At 39.9% G+C, this 18,433-nt stretch overlaps 1 protein-coding gene across 1 annotated transcript in view; it reads left to right on the top strand.

Moving 5' to 3' along the window:
- The window catches only part of LOC105516895, a 68,646-nt gene extending 55,923 nt beyond the window's left edge, over positions 1–12,723 (top strand). The window contains 4 exon segments of the mRNA XM_011949242.1: positions 2,005–2,122; positions 2,125–2,196; positions 10,020–10,186; positions 12,634–12,723. Of these exon segments, the coding sequence (XP_011804632.1) occupies positions 2,005–2,122; positions 2,125–2,196; positions 10,020–10,186; positions 12,634–12,723 (447 nt within the window).
- The last annotated feature ends 5,710 nt before the right edge of the window (positions 12,724–18,433 follow it).

Below are 18,433 nucleotides of genomic sequence, written 5' to 3'. Positions count from 1 at the left end.
CCACCCCAAGAAAACCAAACCAAGCAAAACCAAACCAACTTTTCCAACATTAGCCCTACTAAGTTGAGCCAGAGACGTGGGAGTCATCTCAAATCACTCATTTCTATCTCCTCCAAGCAAGATTCCCAAATCCACACTCTTCTCTCCAGGCAGAGACCACCACCCTCTACTCAAACCGTCACCACTTCCCATATGGACTAGTGAAATAGCCCCGTGTTCCCTATACCATTCTTTGCACCTACCCAACCCTGCACCCTGTAATTCTGAGAAATCTCCTAAGATACAAAATGGATAAAAATCCTTCCCCGTGCCGGGCGCAGTGGTTCACGCCTGTAATCCCAGCACTTTGGGAGGCTGAGGTGGGCGGATCACGAGGTCAGGAGATCCATCCTGGCTTACACGGTGAAATCCCGTCTCTACTAAAAATACGAAAAATTAGCCGGGCATGGTGGCGGGCGCCTGTGGTCCCAGCTACTCGGGAGGCTGAGGCAGGAGAATGGCGTGAACCCGGGAGGCGGAGCTTGCAGTGAGCCAAGGTGGCGCCACTGCACTCCAGCCTGGGTGACAGAGTGAGACTCCATCTCAAAAAAAGAAAAAATCCTCCCCCCACACTTCAGCCTCTTCAGGGGCTTTCCAATGCCCTTAAAAATGAACTCCAAACTCTTTACCAAGATGCCTCCTGAAGGATCTTAAAGGTGAGATCCTTCAATATCTCACCTCTTAAGTCTCACTTTCTCCCATGCTGCCTTTCCTATTTTATACTCCAGTCATTCTGAACTAGAAAAAAGTCACCTTCTCTCTCACTCTCAGATCTATGCAACTTGATGATTTGTCCAATCAGAATCCCTTTCACGCTGAATAACTCTTTGTCCCTTAGGCCTTGGGTAGTCAGCCCTTGAACCTTTATATTAGTTGAGGTTCCGTCATTGTATGAATTTGTCGTCTCTTCATCTCCTCCTCCCTCCAGTGCTATTTGTTATTCTTGTAATTTCTTAATGCCCCATCTTCCCCACCAGTTGTAAGCAACACGGTGGCAAAAGAATATATAGAGTCGATCCACATTATTCAGATTCTCCTTGGGAGTTTGCCTACTTGTTCAAATTTACTTGTAACCCCCTAATCAATATGGTCATTCTTGGACGTGCGCAGAGAAGTGAAAAATTTGAGTTGTCCAATGCACACGTTCTTAGCTGAGGTTGAAGAAGATGCTTCTGTGCCTTCTTGTTTCCATTCTCATACTATAAGCAAGTGTCCATTTTGCAGTCCATTTAGTGCCATAATTTTTGGATTTTCGTGCCTTTTGTTGGTTATTTCACTGCTTGCAATGGCCCCCAGATGTGGTGCTGAGGTGCTGCCTATGGTTTGTAAGCGCAAGAAGGCTGTGGTGTGTCTGAAAGAGAAAATATCTGTGTTAAATAAGCTCCATTGCATGAGCTGTAATGCTGTTGGCCATGAGTTCAATGTGAATGAATGAACAATATATATGAAACATGTGGGGTCTAATGGGAGGAGTTTGGGTCATGGGAGTCTTCAACCAGAAATACACATGAAACAAGGTTATGTATCCATCAACTGATGAAAATGTTGTAGCCAGAGGCTTGCAGAAACCGAATCCTGTATTTCTCCTAAGGGAAACAGTATTGGCTAATTCAGTGTTTGCAGTTATTTTATAGAACAAAACTACTGCAAATAGTAAGACTCAACTGTACTTTAATAACTTTGGTATCGTCAGTAGCTAACACGGTGACTCACATGTAGTAGTTATTCAATAAATATTTGTTGAAACTGAATTTTTGTATGTTATATATATATAGACATATGTATGTACACACATACTTTATACATATACATGTGGAAATAATATGTAATATAGAAATAAATTAAGCTGAAGTACTCTTTCATGCCAAAGATGTACCTCACAGCTGTATTGTTACTTTCTGCCTCTTAAAAATGCCTAAATGTAGGCTTCGTTTTGATACCATCTTTATTTTTATTTTTGTCTAGGATGTTGGGGAAATGGTTGGTTCCTTTGTTGGTGGTTTGGAACTTATTGTCAATTTACTGAAATCAGGTAACAAAGAAGTTTTGACAAGTGTATGTGCTGCCATTACCAACATAGCAAAAATCAAGAAAATTTAGCTGTTATTACAGATTATGGAGTTGTTCCTTTGTTGTCTAAGCTGACAAATACAGTAAGTAATTTGTTTTAAATGCATATTGTCCTAAGATATCATAGGGTAATGATGAAAACAATGAGTTTTCAGTCCAGAAACCTGGATCCATGTTTAATACCCATTGCTTATGAAGTATGAGATTTGGTCAACTCATTTAGTTTCTCTGAGACTAATATATGTGAAAGTGTATTTTAAACTATAAAATGTTAATATTGCAAGACCTTGTAAAATAGAGGTTTTTAACTTGCCACTGGCAAGTAAAGTGGCAAAAACAAGTGCTATTATGTAAGTGTTAACTATCATCTTCACCACCACCATCATGGTTATGATTCTTGATGGTTGTTCATGCCAACGTTAGAAGTCAAATGTGCCTCCCCCAGCTTAGAAAGCTTCAATTGATGGCATTCTTGAGCTAGAAGACTTTGGCAGTCATTGCATTGTTCATCCAGAGCTGGGCCAGATAGAGTAAGCAGCCTTGAGAGACAATGACTTCACCATGACCATAGGTATTTGAGCATAGCTTGGACTACCACTTGGCATAAAAGTCCTAGAGCAGAAATTCAAACCCTGGAAGGATGGTTGGTCTAGAGGACATCGAGTTCCTAAGAGTATCTGTCAGATTCAGTTAAGGACACCAAGTTTTTACGGCATGTAAATTAGGCCAGATTAGTATCTTCAAGCAAAAATCTGGCAAAAAAAAAAAAAAAAAGCATCTTTTAAACAAAGTAACAATTTTTAAAAGTAAATTATTAAAAACATATTGGAACATTAACTTCAAGTTGTTCAGCAATGACAAAAATGCCATTGTCTCAATGTGACTGTGTTCCCATTTCAAAAAGGAAGACATTTCTAATTTAAAATTATACATACTTTTATTGAACAAGGACTTGCACAACCTAAGTATGCAGTCTTAAAAAAAAAGAAACCACAAAATTTAGGTAGCCAGGTAAAAATGTCTGACATATAGCATATTTTAAAATGTATTAAGGTGTACATGTAATGGTTCAGTTGACATAAATGCCTGGTGTATATGCAACTCACAATTATTTCTTCTGATGCAAGCTAATTGACAGTCCAAAATTATTTATGAATATTATCCTACCTTGTAAAGTGATGAAACTGTGTTTGCTCACCCACATAGTTAGGAAAGTTTCTGTAAAGAGAAATTGTAGAATTAGAAAAAGAAAGGCAATAAGAAAGATTAGAGTGAGGGACAGAAAAGAAAAAAGCAAAGAAGGAAAATTGTGTTTGTTGTGTTCAGAGCCTTTCCCAGATTATCACTGAGTTTCCTGGGGGCCTTTCTGTTGAGTCTGTTTGCATTTCCAACCACCTATTATTTCTACTGGAGGAAAACTGTAAAGCATGGGGTACTTTTTTGTAAATTACTCTGCAATAACATAGAGGCAGACCTTAACCGTGATGTGTTATCCCCAAAAATATGCAACCTGGAGATTGTCTCTCTCGACCTCTTTTTCCTAGTCTGTTCTGAGCCCCAGAACTCGTGGGGTCCTGGGGGAAGCATAACAACCTGTGTTTCCTTTAAGGAGGAAAAAATGTAGGTGTGGCATACTGGGTGTTGGTAGAATCATAATTTGATAGCTGCTTGGATATGGGAATAAAGGAAAGCCTAGTAAAAAAATGATTCCAGATTTCAGCCCAGATGAAGAGGAAGAGTTCACGAGCCAGGTAATGCAAAATATTTTGGCACATCGGGGTGGTTCAATTATCTGCAGAGAATGTGTCACAACTACATGTGTGACTGCTAACATTTCTGACTTCGAATGCAGGTAAATTTTATCCAGTATTTTGGCCAAACCCTGGCTGTCTTTGTTCCTAACTCCTGCTGCCCGCTTCTTGTCAAATGCTTGTCATGTTATTTTCCAGTTGTACAAACATTCCTGCTGCAGCTGCCAATGACTGAATGTTGACAGGCTCTTTGACAATGACCCGAGTCACCCTGTCACCTATTCATAAGTAATCAATCCTAGGATTAGCTGCTTTGTTAGACAATTTCCTCAACAGCAGTGGCCAGTGTAATGCGGTGTATCTGTCACCTGAAGGCTGAGATTTATTCTGTCCCGACAGTGACGGAGCAGGGTCTGGAATATGATGAGACAGTTTCTAATGTGTTCAGTTTGAATCGTCAGTTTGAATTTTAGGTGCAGAGTAGCGCTGCCCAGCAGAAATGTCACATGCGCCACGTATGTAATATTAAATTTTCTAGCAGTCACACTTTAAGAAAAGATAAAAGGATACAGGTGAAATTAATTTTAGTAGTATATTTAACCCAATACACTTGACCCTTGAACAATGCAGGAGTTAGGGGTGATGACCCAGTACACTGTTGAAATCCACATGTAACTTTTGACTGCCCCAGAACTTAACAGCTGATAGCCTACTGTTGACCAAAAACATCAACAGTTGATTAATACATATTTCGTATGTTATATGTATTATGTATTAGTACAATAAAATTAGCTAGAGGAAGAAAACTGTTATGAGAATCATAAGGAAGAGAAAATCCACTTACTGTGTATTAAGTGGAAGTAGATCATCATAAAGGCCTTCATCCTTGTCATCTTCACGTAGAGTAGGCTGAAGAGGAGGAGGAAGAAGAGGGGTTGGTCTTGCTGTCTCAGGAGTGGCAGAAGCAGAAGAAAATCAACATATAAGTGAACTTATGCAGTTCAAAATATTGTTATTTCAACATATAATCAATATAAAATTATTTAAAAGATACTTTTTATTATTATTATTAGAGACAGAGTTTCAGTCTTGTCACCCGGGCTGGAGTACAGTGGCATGATCTCGGCTCACTGCAACCTCTGCCTTCCAGGTTCAAGTGATTCTCCTGCCTCAGCCTCCTGAGTAGCTGGGATTACAGGTGCCCACCACCACGCCTGGCTAATTTTTGTATTTTTAGTAGAAACCGGGTTTCACCATGTTGGCCAGGCTGGTCTCAAACTGCTGACCTCAGGTGATCCACCCACCTCGGCCTTTGTTCTCAACTCTTCAAAATCTGTTGTGTATTTTCCAGTATATCTCAGCTTGCACCAGCCACATTTTAAGTGCTCACTAGTGGCTAGAGGTTTCCTTGCTGGACCATGCAATTCCAGAGTGGAGAGTGGAGAGATTTGGAAATTATCAGGAGGTATTAAGCCATTAATGAGAGTGGATGAGATGTTTTTGGCAGAGAGTTTAGAGAAGCCTGGGAAATATCTACATTTTCACTTTTGGGGCGTGTAAACTAGGAAGAAGTGCTGTCAGACTAGACTGGAGAAGTTACGAGGTTAACCAGTAGTTCTAGAAGCCATAGGAAGAGCAGACTTCAAAAAGGTTTGTGTTTAACTAAGAGGTCAAAAGGATTTCTTGATCCAATTATGTTGAAAAATCAGCTTGTATTTTAGAAGAGAATCTCTTCTAAATGTGTTAATCAATCCCCTCCAATACAGTGTGACAGGAATATTCAATCCTATTCTCTTCATGATTTTTGCACAGACCTCCTTTTCAAATGTATCAGTTCAGGGATTTGTACCATTACAAAATCTTGTGAATATGGGTGCAGAATTGTTGGAAACTATGTGGAAAATATGAGAAGTCTAAGAGGTACCCGAGTTATTTGCTAATTATAACAAAACTATAGCATAGGAGAGTGATGGAGAAGAATAAATTGCAGGAAAAAAATCATTACAGTTTACAGGCGTGTGCCACCACATCAGGCTAATTTTTGTATTTTTGGTAGAGACTGGGTTTTGCCATGTTGGCCAGGCTGGTCTCGAACTCTTGACCTCAAGTGATCTGCCCACCTCATCCTCCCAAAGTGTTGGGATTGCAAGCGTAAGCCACTGTGCCCAACCGCCTTTCATTTGTTAATGAATATTTATTTCCAATTTGGGTTTTTACAAATAAAGCTGCTAGGAACATTCATGTACAAGTCATTGGGTGGAAATTTGCTTCCTCTTCTCGTAGGTAAATACCCAGGAGTGAATGGCTGGATCATACAGTATGTGTACCTTTAACTTTTTAAAAATTGCGAGACAGTTTTCCAAAATGTGCCATTTTTGTATTCCCACCAGCTGTATAGGAAAGCATCCCTGCCAACACTTGGTATGGCCAGTCTTTTTGATTTTAGACTTTCTAATAGGTATGTCATGGTATCTTATGATTTCAATTTCAATTTTCCTAATAATTAATGATGTGGACATCTTCTTACGTGCTTGTATATCAGCTGTATAACTCCTTGGGCAAAGTGTTCACAGTTTTTGACCACTTTTTAATTGGGTTGTTTGTTTTCTTATTATTGAGTTTTGAGAGTTCTGTATGCATTCTGGTTGCTTACCAGATGTGTAATTTGCAAATATTTTCTCCCAGTCAGTAGCTAGTCTTTCATTCTCTTAACTGTGTCTTTTGAAGAGCAGAAGCTTTAATGTTGATGAAGTCAATTTTTTTTTAATGAACTGTGTTTTGGTTGCATATCCAAGAAATATTTGCCTAACACATGGTCACAAGGATTTCATGCTTTCTTCTGAAATTTTATAATTTTTGGTTTTTCACTTTTAGTCTATGACCCATTTGAGTAAACTTTTTTGTGATGCTAATTATGAATCAAAGTTCATTTGGAGGGCATATTAGCAGCATTTGTTGAAAAAACTGTTTGCCCTTTTCTCACTGAATTTCTTTTGCAATTAAAAAAACAACTGAGCCAGGCACAGTGTAACCCTGTGTTCAGGTATTGCTTTCCCATTTTAAAGATTGGGAAACTTTAGCTCAACAGTCTAAGTGATGCATCCAAAGTCCCACAGATACAATGCAGGATCCACTAGAAATCAATAAATTACTTCATAACTCATATTTGAGCAACATAACTCAAATAAACTTAGATACTGAAGAGAATTCCCATGGGCAAGAAAGGAGCAGAGCCCTAAAAGGGTGCTGAGACAAGGAGCTCCGAAGCCTTTAGCATCTTTTTTCCATCTGTTATCTCTCCTCCTTTCTTATTTGTTTCCTTTTATTCTTTCTCTGACAGTGGGCTTCCTCTCTTTTGCCACTGTTTTCTTTACTGCTTCTCCTGGATTTACACATCCAGCCACCCAAGGAGGCCACATATTTTCCCCACCCCCAGTTTAGTTCAAAAATCTCAGAGAAGGGAAACTGATTGGCCCAGTTTAGGAAAAGTACCTGCCCCTTGTCCAATCAGTGGTGGACAAAGAAACATGTGATACTTTACAAGATGGCTTCTAAGACTTGCTACTGGAGGTGGAACACAAGGGCAGTCAAGGGCATTCATGATGCATTGGAAAGGCACTCCAAAATATGTGCATGAATGTGACAAATCAGAATTTAAATTTCTGAACCAACAGACATTAGAAATTCTTAGGTCAGTTGATATTCACTATCTTTTGTCATACTGTTATTTAGGCTGTTTTTAGAGTCAAATATATGCTTTTATTATGAGGTTGTTATTGCAATTGTTTTAAAGATGTATATAAATATGTACAAATAGATCAATAAAAATACAAAAAAAATGTACAGAGGACATTTTACCCAATATTTAACTTGTAGAATATTCTACCTCATTTGTGAAAATGACAAATTCTTGCTGACAGCTTTGGCTTGTTTTATTTATTATTATTGTTTTATTTTTATTAAAGAACTCTTTCATAAGGCAAGCTTTGTTAGTTAAATCGATGTAAATTATAAATGTGAAAGGTAATCATTTATAATTTTTTTGAAAATATTCCAGACTCAGCTACTGCCAACTGCTGGTATGGATTTAGCATCGTGAAATTTAAACAGAATGACAGTTGGCTCTTTTTTGTCAAATACTTTGTGATTATATGAGGTGACCTATTACACTGTCAACCTAAGTTTAAGAAGAGATACACTCCTTCACCATTTTAAATCTGTGCAAAACAGGCTTCACTTTATGCACATATAAACTCCTATGAAGCATTCCCATGTTGGTTTGGAGATTTTAAACTTGGCAAATTAATACATCTTGATGTTTTATATCTGTTGCTGTTGGCTCCCAACTTTATGTTGAAACCACAGAGTTTTTCTGGCACTCACATGAAGCTAATACTCTTCCACTGCTTTAAATTAGCTGCTACTTAGTGATTAAGAAAGAGTGCACCAGTTGGCAAATAACATTAGTAACAATAGTATATCCAACTCACTGTCACTATACAGTCTGCCTCAATTTGGGGCTGTTTGAAAACCAAATAGCTGACCATAATGTTGCAGTCAAAAACTTCATAGCAACAGGTGGACACTTCCCTCATCTTTTGCTTTTGTTTGGTTTAGAAGAAACCAATGAAATCTGAAAACAAAAAGTCATTTCCTCTGAGTTACATAAAAAGCTTATAAGGTGTGAGCCTCTCTTTCCTGAGTTGAGTGAAGCCAGAAACCATTGCCTTCATACTTCCTGCCGCGTGTCATATTTTTAGAGATTGTTACTTATATATCCTCAGAAGTTTACTATAGAATCACTGCCAGCTCAGAAAAAAATTCCAGGTTCCACAAAAATTTGATTTTGGATGGGAGAGTTATTCCTTTTCTTAACATCATCATGTTACCAAAATTAGGAATGCTGGACTTCGTTACAGTTTTTCTGATCACAAATAGAAGAAAGCGACAGAGCTGGGTAGCTTATCTCGCCTAAATTGAACAGTCCAGGATTCCTCCAAATTTAAATAGGTTTGGATATCAAAAGCGTCAGATTGGCATAAGATGATGCGGGCACATGTTAAAGCATCTCTTGGTTTCAAAGAAAGACGCTTTCCTGCCGAGCTGTAGGTCCGCTGGATCTGTTCAACAGCAGCTGTGCCCCGCAGCTTTTTTTGTTGATAAATGATCTGTTTCAAATAAATGTAATTGCAGCCAACTCTGTAGAAATAATTACCTTCTAAAAAAGAGAGTTTGGGAGGGTCAAAAATACACAAACAGTATGGTAAAATGAAGTATATGCTGCTCCTTTTAATGGAAAAGATTGCTACTGGGTACCTTTGCCAAATTCAATCAGCGTGCCAAAAAGTCGGGGAATCTGGCAGATGCTACAGAGAGCAGTTCCATCTTTCATCTATATTTCGTTTCTGTATTTATCTAGCTTTAGAAAATGCTGGGAATGTCTTTTCCTTCTGACTTGGCCCTTTTGCTAAACCACAGAAATACACTGGCAGCTTCTTATAATTGTTTGGTTACTTAGAGTGCAGTCAGTCTTTAAACTGGTGAGAAATATATTCTTTCCGTTGGAAATTTATGAAACACACCAACAACTGTTTGTTCTCATTTTCTGGAATTTGTCACAGGAACAACAACAACAACAAAAATCCATTATATTAATTGGCAGCTATTTGACTCAATACACAAAGGCAGAAAGCCAACTCGTTTTTGGCCTTCAGCTGACCCAAAATAGTGTCCTCCTATAAGAAGTTATTCACAGATGCTAAATGTAAGAATTACTACTAATAATAATGGTATTTTAGACTTCATGAGTAAGTAGTTTTTGGCACTCAGAAAATACCTTCTGTTTTTCCCTTGAAAACAGCAGTCCTGTTATATACAAAAATTAAAGTGCTTGAATTAGTACGTTGGAGTTTTTAATGTACCAAAAATATGCATGCATTAACATTCCCTTCTAAGACTCCTGTTTTTTCAATTTCTTCAGGATCAATCTATTTTTGTTTTTTTTTAAAAATGTACAAAAATCTTAGATTCTTAGGAGCTTTGTTCTCTGTGTTTCCCAACCCATCGCCATGGGGTAACATGTCCCTCTTTGAAATGTCTTTGGAAATAAAAGTACGGGAGCTAAAAAAAAAGTTACATTAAAAATCAAATTAATTACAGCTTATGCAGATTTCAATCAGAACAACTCTGTGTGCTCCGGAGTGATGGAGCACAATGGCTCATCCTTATGGTTAACAAGTCAGGGCGTGCGGATGCTGTGTTCGTTTACAATACACTTGTGGAAAAAGCACATGATTCTCTACGTCTTTGTTCACCCAGGAGCAAAAGTAAGAGAAGTATCTGTAAAGTTTATTTTATCATTCTTTATGACCCACGTTTAAATTTTGAATCCTGGCAGAGAGAGGGAATTAGAAAAGCACCCTAATGTTCCATTTACAGCAATGAAAACCGTCGTTCGGTTTGATGCCTTAGTCTGTATTTATAGTCTGTATTTATACCTCTGCTTATTGTAAGAACATAAAATATACACACTAATGACTGAAACTCTAATATTTTCTCTAGACTCATGATTTTCTGATTGTGGAAACCTGATCAAATTTCTGTGAAAATAAATTTCTAAGGTATTTTTTCTTAGACAATCACTTGCCTAGGAAATGACTTGTCAGTGTCAACTTGAGATTTTCATTCATTCCATTTTGCATGCAGAGAAGTAAAAACAAAAACCTCCTTGGGAATGAACTGTCTTTATCAAAGAAGTGAAGAAACGCTCATCTAAGATGTGTGGCCAAGATGGCTGCCATGATAGGTCTCACTCTGAGTGACAGCAGCATGGGACAGTGTGGTCACAGGGGAGCAGAGATGAGGATGGGAGCGTCCTTGCTGTGACCCAGAGAGGCAGCAGAGATGCTGGTGTCTTTTACAGTGGAATTGTGTGGACAACAAGTTATCCCTCAGGATGAATATGACCTTTCTTGCATCAAAATTTGTTTTCAGTTATACTCCTACGAGTCCCAGAAATCCTCACAGTGAGCAGTTGAGGATCTGGAAAGGCAACTTGAGAGCCTGACTTAAGCAACATTCCCTGCAAAGCCAGGGCAAATCTTGATTTATATCTTTGAGGCTTAGTCATGAACCACTGAGCTATATTCTTTAGGTTTGATGCTTATGAAATCTGTCCTCTGTGTTTCAACACCATTTCGAGTTTCTGCTCTCATAATTGTTAAATTAATAATTGATTATTAACCAACACTATTAATCAATGGATAGTAATTATAATTAATTAAGTCAAAACCACTAATATGACTTAACTGTATTTTTCGTATTCCTTGAAATCCTAAAGGAAATTATGTCCTACCATAAAACTAATGATTTGAGAGCAAACCATAAAGGTAAGAACTCTGCAGGTCACAGGCACAAAGCTGCCTCAGGCCATTTTTCAAGAATGAGAACATCAGAGGTTTCTAATGTACTTTTCATAGGATATAGCAGTGACTTGTTTGCAAATTTAGATATGTTTTGCAAAAAAATCAATTTAGATGGTATAGATATATGTTTACATATTGGTATAATTTAGGAAGATGTCCTCAAACACTCTCACTGATCAAGTTTAGAAAACTGATAAATCTTTTTTATTTAATGACATAAAAAATACAGGATGCAGGAAAATGAGTGTGTGTTTGGTGTTAGCAAATCTGGGTTTGGATTCTGGCCCTGAGTTCTGCTGCCAGGTCACCCAGCACTCCTGGGCTCTGTGTCTTTATCATTTCTATAAGGATGACAATATTTTCCTCAAAGAGTTATAGGAAAGATGAAATACCTTTCTGTATACACACACATACACATGCATAAGTATTCAACTGTGTATATGTACTGAATATATATACAGTTGACCCTTGAACAACTTGAGTTTGAACTGCATGGATCCAATTTTATGCAGATTTCTTTCTGCCTCTGCCACCCCTGAGACAGCAAGACCAACCCCTCTTCCTCCTCCTCCTCTTCAGGCTACTCAATGGGAAGGTGGCAAGGATGAAGACCTTTATGATGATCCACTTCCACTTAATATATAGTAAATGTATTTCCTCTGCCTTATGATTTTCTTTTCTTTTTTGTTCCTTTTTTTTTTTTTTGAGACGGGAGTTTCACTCTTGTCACCCAGGCTGGTGCAATCTCGGCTCACTGCCACCCCTGCCTCGTGGGTTCAAGTGATCTTCCTGCCTCAGCCTCCCAAGTAGCTGGGATTACTACTGCCTGCCACCATGCCCAGCTAATTTTTGTATTTTTAGTAGAGACAGGGTTTCGCCATATTGGACAGGCTGTTTCTTCCTTATGACTTTCTTAATAACATTTTCTTCTCTGTAACTTATCTTAAGAATACAGTATATCATACACATGATATACAAACTAAGTGTTAATCGACTGTTTATGTTATTGTTAAGGCTTCTGGGCAACAGTAGGCTATTAGTCATTAAGTGTGGGGCAGTCAAAAGCGATATGTGGGTTTTTGACTGTATGAGGGCGTGGTGCCCTAACCCTCACATTGTTCAGAGAGAGAACACACCCCCTCACAGTGGGTGCATCCGAATGTTGCTGCAGCTGTTGTTGTTATTACAGGAGTAGAATCGTCAAGTTCAGGCTACAGGTGTGAGAAGGGTGACGTTCTAAGTTGCTCCTTCTCACATCTGATCTCCCTGGATTAAAGTCTCATTCCTGTACACTGAACCAACTCAGACAGCAGGTATTCAGCTCTCAGCCTCTCTGATTTCCACTGTAGACAGAATTGGAGGTGCTGGCTTCCCAGCAGCCCATCTCCTCAGGGCCAAGAAGCCGTGTAGATGGGTCCTGTGTCCGTGGCGGGATCTGACGCTCCTCCAAGGGCCTGCTGGTGGGACTGTGCCAGCCTTGAGAGTGGTTTTGTTCTCTGTGGCTCAGCCAGGACGCAGGGCCACGCGATGTCTACAAGTATGGATGTGCTGGTGCAGCAACCCCTGCACTTTAGGTCGTGTGTTCTGTTGGGCCTGGGTGACCTTGTGAAAACTCAGAGCCACGTCACAAAGTCGCTGACAGTGGAAAGCTACACAATATAGGATAGCTCAGGTTTCCATCCACAACTACAGAAAAACTTTCCATTAAAATTGGAGCTTTCAGGCAATTTCTTCGGAGACCCTATGACTTAGATAGGTGTCTTCTGCGTGCAGAATTTGGGCTGTTGGTAAACAAGGACATCTGAGAATTAAATGAGAGCATTTACATATTAGTATAATTTAGGAAGATGTCCCCAAACTCTCTCATTGATCAAGTTTAGAAAACTGATAAATCTTTTTTATTTAATGAAGTAAAAAAACTGAATCTGAAACCTGAAAGATGGTTATGAACAAAGCACTGTGTAATATGGGGATTTGGCTTTTATCTACCCCAGTCAGCCTTCTCTGTAATAGTCTTTTCTGCAAGCATATACCCATAAATCTGTTACTGCTCTTTTGAAAACACCAGCATGTTTTCCCTTTGCTTTAAACAAGCCCTTTCATGATCTGCCCCCTGTCTGCCTCTCCATCATTATCTCACTCCTTGCCCCTCATCCTTCCTCGTAGCACAGTCTCCTGGATGTCCACAAACCTTCATCCTCCCGTCTTTGATGATAGCACATGGCAGCCAGCCAGAGAAGATGCTTCTCAGCTTCCCTTGAGTCTTGGTGTGGCCGTGTGATTAGCTTCTTACTAATGGGAAGTGAGAAGAAGTGATGCATGCTATTTGTGTTTCTTGCCCTATGTAAGGGATGTCTGTGGCTTCACGGGTTCCATCTCTATCCCAGAAGGCCGAGGGATAGCGCCTTTGGAGCAGCTTTGGACTCATTGAGATTGGCCAGCACAATGAAGGTGGCAGAGCGATGCTAGCAGCCCTAGACCAGATGCACGTATAATGTTACACCAGGGAAAACAACCTTCTAGATTATTTCAATCACTACATTTTAGAGTTTTTAGGTTAAAACAGTTTATCCTGGACTCAAATCAATGCATTCATAGGACTTGTCTTGGCAATCATCTGCTACTTTTGTGTCCTTTGGTGGGGTGTCACTGACACTCCGGGATGTCCAAGCTGGAGAGCACAGCAGGGCCTGGATGTCACTCACCTGGTCAGCACCTTGGTGCTGCACATACTGCAAATCCCTGTAAGGTGGCGCCATGTGGAACCTTCACCACTGTCCTTCCTTGACTTGGAATATTCTCCAAATTCCCATGTTACACAGTGCTTTGTTCATAACCATCTTTCAGGTTTCAGATTCACTCTTGCTCTTTAGGGAGGCCTGCCTTTACCTTGCTGTTGTAGTCACCCAGGACTTGCACATCTCTTCTTCCCAATTGTAACAACATAATTGTGCATCTCAGTAAACTGCAAGACCCTTGTGGAGGTCAAGCCTTTCTTGTCTACTCCTGCATTTCCCGGAACTAGTTCAGTGCCTGCCATGGAGCAGAACATAGCACATATTTGTTGAATGAAGCAATGAACTGTTCTCCCCATTTTTTGTCCCACACATAATCATAATATCCTAATATGAAAATACTCTTCAAATGTGAAGACAAAAAGCATTTGATGAGAGATACATACTTACAATATTTTTCTTCTGTGTAGCCACATAAGCCACAGAGTTTAAACTGTTTAATTTTGAAGAATACAGGGAGGGGCTGAGTTCCTACAATGCATTTTATTTCCAATGCTGTATTTTCCCTGCTGCTAGAGAAGTTTAATTTCTCTCCTTGATTTTTTTTTTCAGTTTGTACCCTGGAAAAGTAAGGTGATAAATGCAGGCAATCATTGCAAAGTATGACTATTGCCGGGTGTTAATGTTTTCAAATTGCTGATGATTTTTATGGACACCACCAACTGGCCACACTGTCAGAAGCCTTTGGCAGTCATAACTGGCAGCAATAAATCAGACTGTAAATTTAGAAAGCATGCACCGTGTTTGAGAATGCACCCCAGAGTCACCTCTGAATATGTCATGGCCATGTAGCTGGGGTTCAAAGTAAATTGAACTACCCTTTATTATGTATTTTGTGGTATACGAAAAACTTCAAAAAGCATGGCCAGGCAAGGGAGAAAGCCAATCTGTTAAGGCAACAATTTCATCACAGATTCCACCTGCCCCTGCCAAGTTGGAAAAGCCATATTGCCCTGATACTTTCCTCTTATACCCTTCGACTTTACTGAAATAATTTGAAAAAAATTATTACTATTACTTATTCCTTTCATAAGTAGGATGATTTTCGCAATAGCTGCTTATGTCAGAGTAAATTGATATGCTATAAAAGAGACGTTTAGTTCTAACCCATGAGAGCTTTAGCATGCCATGGGACTATGATGAATAGGATGCCCGTTGTGAGTGTATCCTGCTGAAATGCACCATTAAGTCTTTTTGCCTTATGTGTTGAGCAATAACATTTAAGGAGAAAAATAGCATTCCTGGTCATGTGTGCTCTGGTAATTCATGAAATGTGCTAACAGGTATCTTATGCTGTACACAAAAAGGAGCCCACCAGATCATTATGATTTCCAGGATGGAAATTTCCAGGATGTTTTTGACAAAGTTCTATACCAAAGTAATTGAAAAGAAATGTGTGTGTGTGTGTGTGCACGCGTGTGTATGTGAACAATATGAGGAGGGTGAAAAAGTTGAGCTTGTGGATAATTGGAGAACCTGGTTGTGCTACAAGGGACAAGAGAGAAAGTAGTCAGCTAGCACCATGTGACATTTTCCTTGGCAGTATGCTTCTAGAGTTGGTACTAGAAATAATCTTATTGAAGAAGCTAAAGATATTTGAAAGAGGGCATGCATGATAAAATCAAGTCTGTGTACAAGAAACCTGTGAGAAACATCAAACTAGAGAGACCCAGAGACATTGTATCCAGGCAAAAGAGTAGCTAATAAGTTTCATTGTGTACCAGAGAATTATTCAAGGATATATATATATATATATAATTTTTTTTTTTTTTTTGAGATGGAGTCTCGCTCTGTCACCCAGGTTGGAGTACAGTGGTGCAGTGGTGCGATCTCGGCTCACTGCAAGCTCCGCCTCCCGGGTTCACGCCATTCTCCCGCCTCAGCCTCCTGAATAGCTGGGGCTACAGGCGCCCGCCACCATGCCTGGCTAATTTTTTGTATTTTTAGTAGAGATGGGGTCTCACCGTGTTAGCCAGGATGGTCTCCATCTCCTGACCTCGTGATCCACCCGCCTTGGCCCCCCAAAGTGCTGGGATTACAGACGTGAGCCACCACGCCCAGCCTATTCAGGGTTATTTTTTAAGGATTCTGAGTTGAAATCAGCGAAAGGTTCCAAGGAGTGGTTTTTTAAATATTCTCAGCCTCATCAGTTGCTGCAGCTGAAATACGCCAAGCATCTGCACTTCAAAATACTGAGTTACCTCCGTGTTAGCTCCTGAAGATGCAAAGATGATCTTTAGAGAAGTCTACTTCTATCTTGCTGTCTGTAGTCACCCAGGACTTGCATGTCTCTTCTTCCCAATTATAACAACATAATTGTGAATCTCAGTAAACTGCAAGACCCCTGTGGAAGTCAAGCCTTTCGTGTCTACTCCTGCATTTCCCAGAACTAGTTCACTGCCTCCCATGGAGCTGAACATAGCAAATATTTGTTGAATGAAGCAATGAACTGCTCTCCCCATTTTTTGTCCCAGGCTGAGGTCCAGCCTTCAGGGGAAGCCCGGAATGCTTGACTGCAAGTCCAATATTGTGCAGGAGCAATGATGCACTGTGGATCAAGGCAGACACCTAGAAGGGTGAGCCTCAGGTAGGTCCTGGTGCCCTCACAGACTGCATGTGGCATGCAGAGGATACGAGAGCCACATGCACCCATGGACCCACAGGAAGGGTTTGCAGAAAGAAGCAGGCTCCATTGAGGGAAACAATTGCAAACATGAAGGCACATGGCTGGGACTACAGAGTATGAGCATGATGGCCAAAGGGCCAGAGAGGACCAGCTATGCCTCAGAAAATGCCAACAACAGGCATCCAGGAGCCAGGCCAGGCCAGATGCTTCTGTGTGGGCACCTACGCCAAGGGAGGCCATCTGCATGACAGATAAGAGCATGGAATCTAGGGCTTGAGTTTAAATCCTGACTTTGCCAGGCTCTGCAACTTTGGGCAAGTTAGTTAATCTTTCTGTGCTGTAGTTTCTTCATCTATACATTGGAACATTAATAATAAAATTTAGCTAGTTTCGCTGAGAACTTCAAATAAATCAATATCTTATAAGACACTTTGAGTAGTGCCTGATATGTGGTAAGCACTCGCTGTGGAAGTGTTAGCTATTGTTGCTATTACCCTCTTCCTTCTTGAAGGTTCTCTAGCCCCTCTGCCTTTCCTGGGTCTATAATGGTGGATTTGGGCAGGGGAATGTCATTTTGGGTGGTGATGAAAAAATGTACAGATTTAATATTTTATAAATGTTACCTCTAATGCATAGAACATATGAATTAGTATCAAGAAAATAACAAGGAATTGTTCTGATAGAACAGAGTCCATCAGTGTTGCAGGCAGAAGTAGAATTATTTGCAGAGGTAAGGATGCATCCAAGCAAAAGTCAGATGGACTTCTGGGAGCATTGTCCCCTGGGCCACTGGCCTCCAGATCCCTCCTCATGCCTCTTCCCTTCCCCATCCACTCCTTCAGGGCTAGACTGTGATTTCTTCATGGTGCCTTTAACATCACATCACAGCTGATCAGCAACATCTTTACCTGATAGAACAAAGGAAAAAGGACCTGTCCACCTGCCCTACAATGCTCCAGGGAGAATATTCAGACGAGTCAGTATAACATAAAAACGATGCTCCTCTTCATGTATCATTTTAGAGGGCCCCAAAAGACCTCCCTGAATAGAACTGTTTCACTAGGCTACCTGAAATGCACATGTGATATTGCCACATAATTTGAAATTTCATAAATTAAAGATTTGGCTGAAAAGCTATCTTCTCTAAAATTTGTAAACATACAATTTAAATCTGGGAAGATTAAGCAAGGCTATCTATCAGCCACTTAAAACTCGGTAGGAATGTGTTTAAACTGTGTTCTTCCAAACATCGACTTGAGACTCTCAATGAGAGAATGGGAGCTTCAGGGACTATGGTGCAGTGGTTTGCGGCAATTGTTAGAAGAGTAAGTGCAGATTGCGCAGATCCGTATGGAATGAATGGAACATGAGGAGGCTACCAGATAGGAGTGAGCAGCAAGGGGAGGTGTTATGCGGTGAGAAAGACATTCCAGGAAACCAGGAGGTGAGGAGACCAAGGATTAGGCCCCGCTCCTATTATGAAGATGAACAGTTTTTAGAGTATCGTGGAGTTGGAGAAGGTACTTCAAGGATCTCTATGGGGAACAAGAAGGAACAGCAAAGTTCCACGACCCTGTGCCCCACTTACTGTTCAGATGTTCCATTTTATCTTACATATGTATGTTCACATATATGTGAATTTCATAGAAGAATTAAGTTTTGTCTGGGAGAAAAAAAGAAAATGGGTTCCACTGCTTAAAAAAAAAATTTCTTTTTTAATCATTGCCT

The sequence above is a fragment of the Colobus angolensis genome, unplaced genomic scaffold, assembly GCF_000951035.1.
Source record: "Colobus angolensis palliatus isolate OR3802 unplaced genomic scaffold, Cang.pa_1.0 Scaffold293, whole genome shotgun sequence".
Taxonomy (NCBI): domain Eukaryota; kingdom Metazoa; phylum Chordata; class Mammalia; order Primates; family Cercopithecidae; genus Colobus; species Colobus angolensis.
This window is presented reverse-complemented; position numbering and strand designations above follow the sequence as displayed.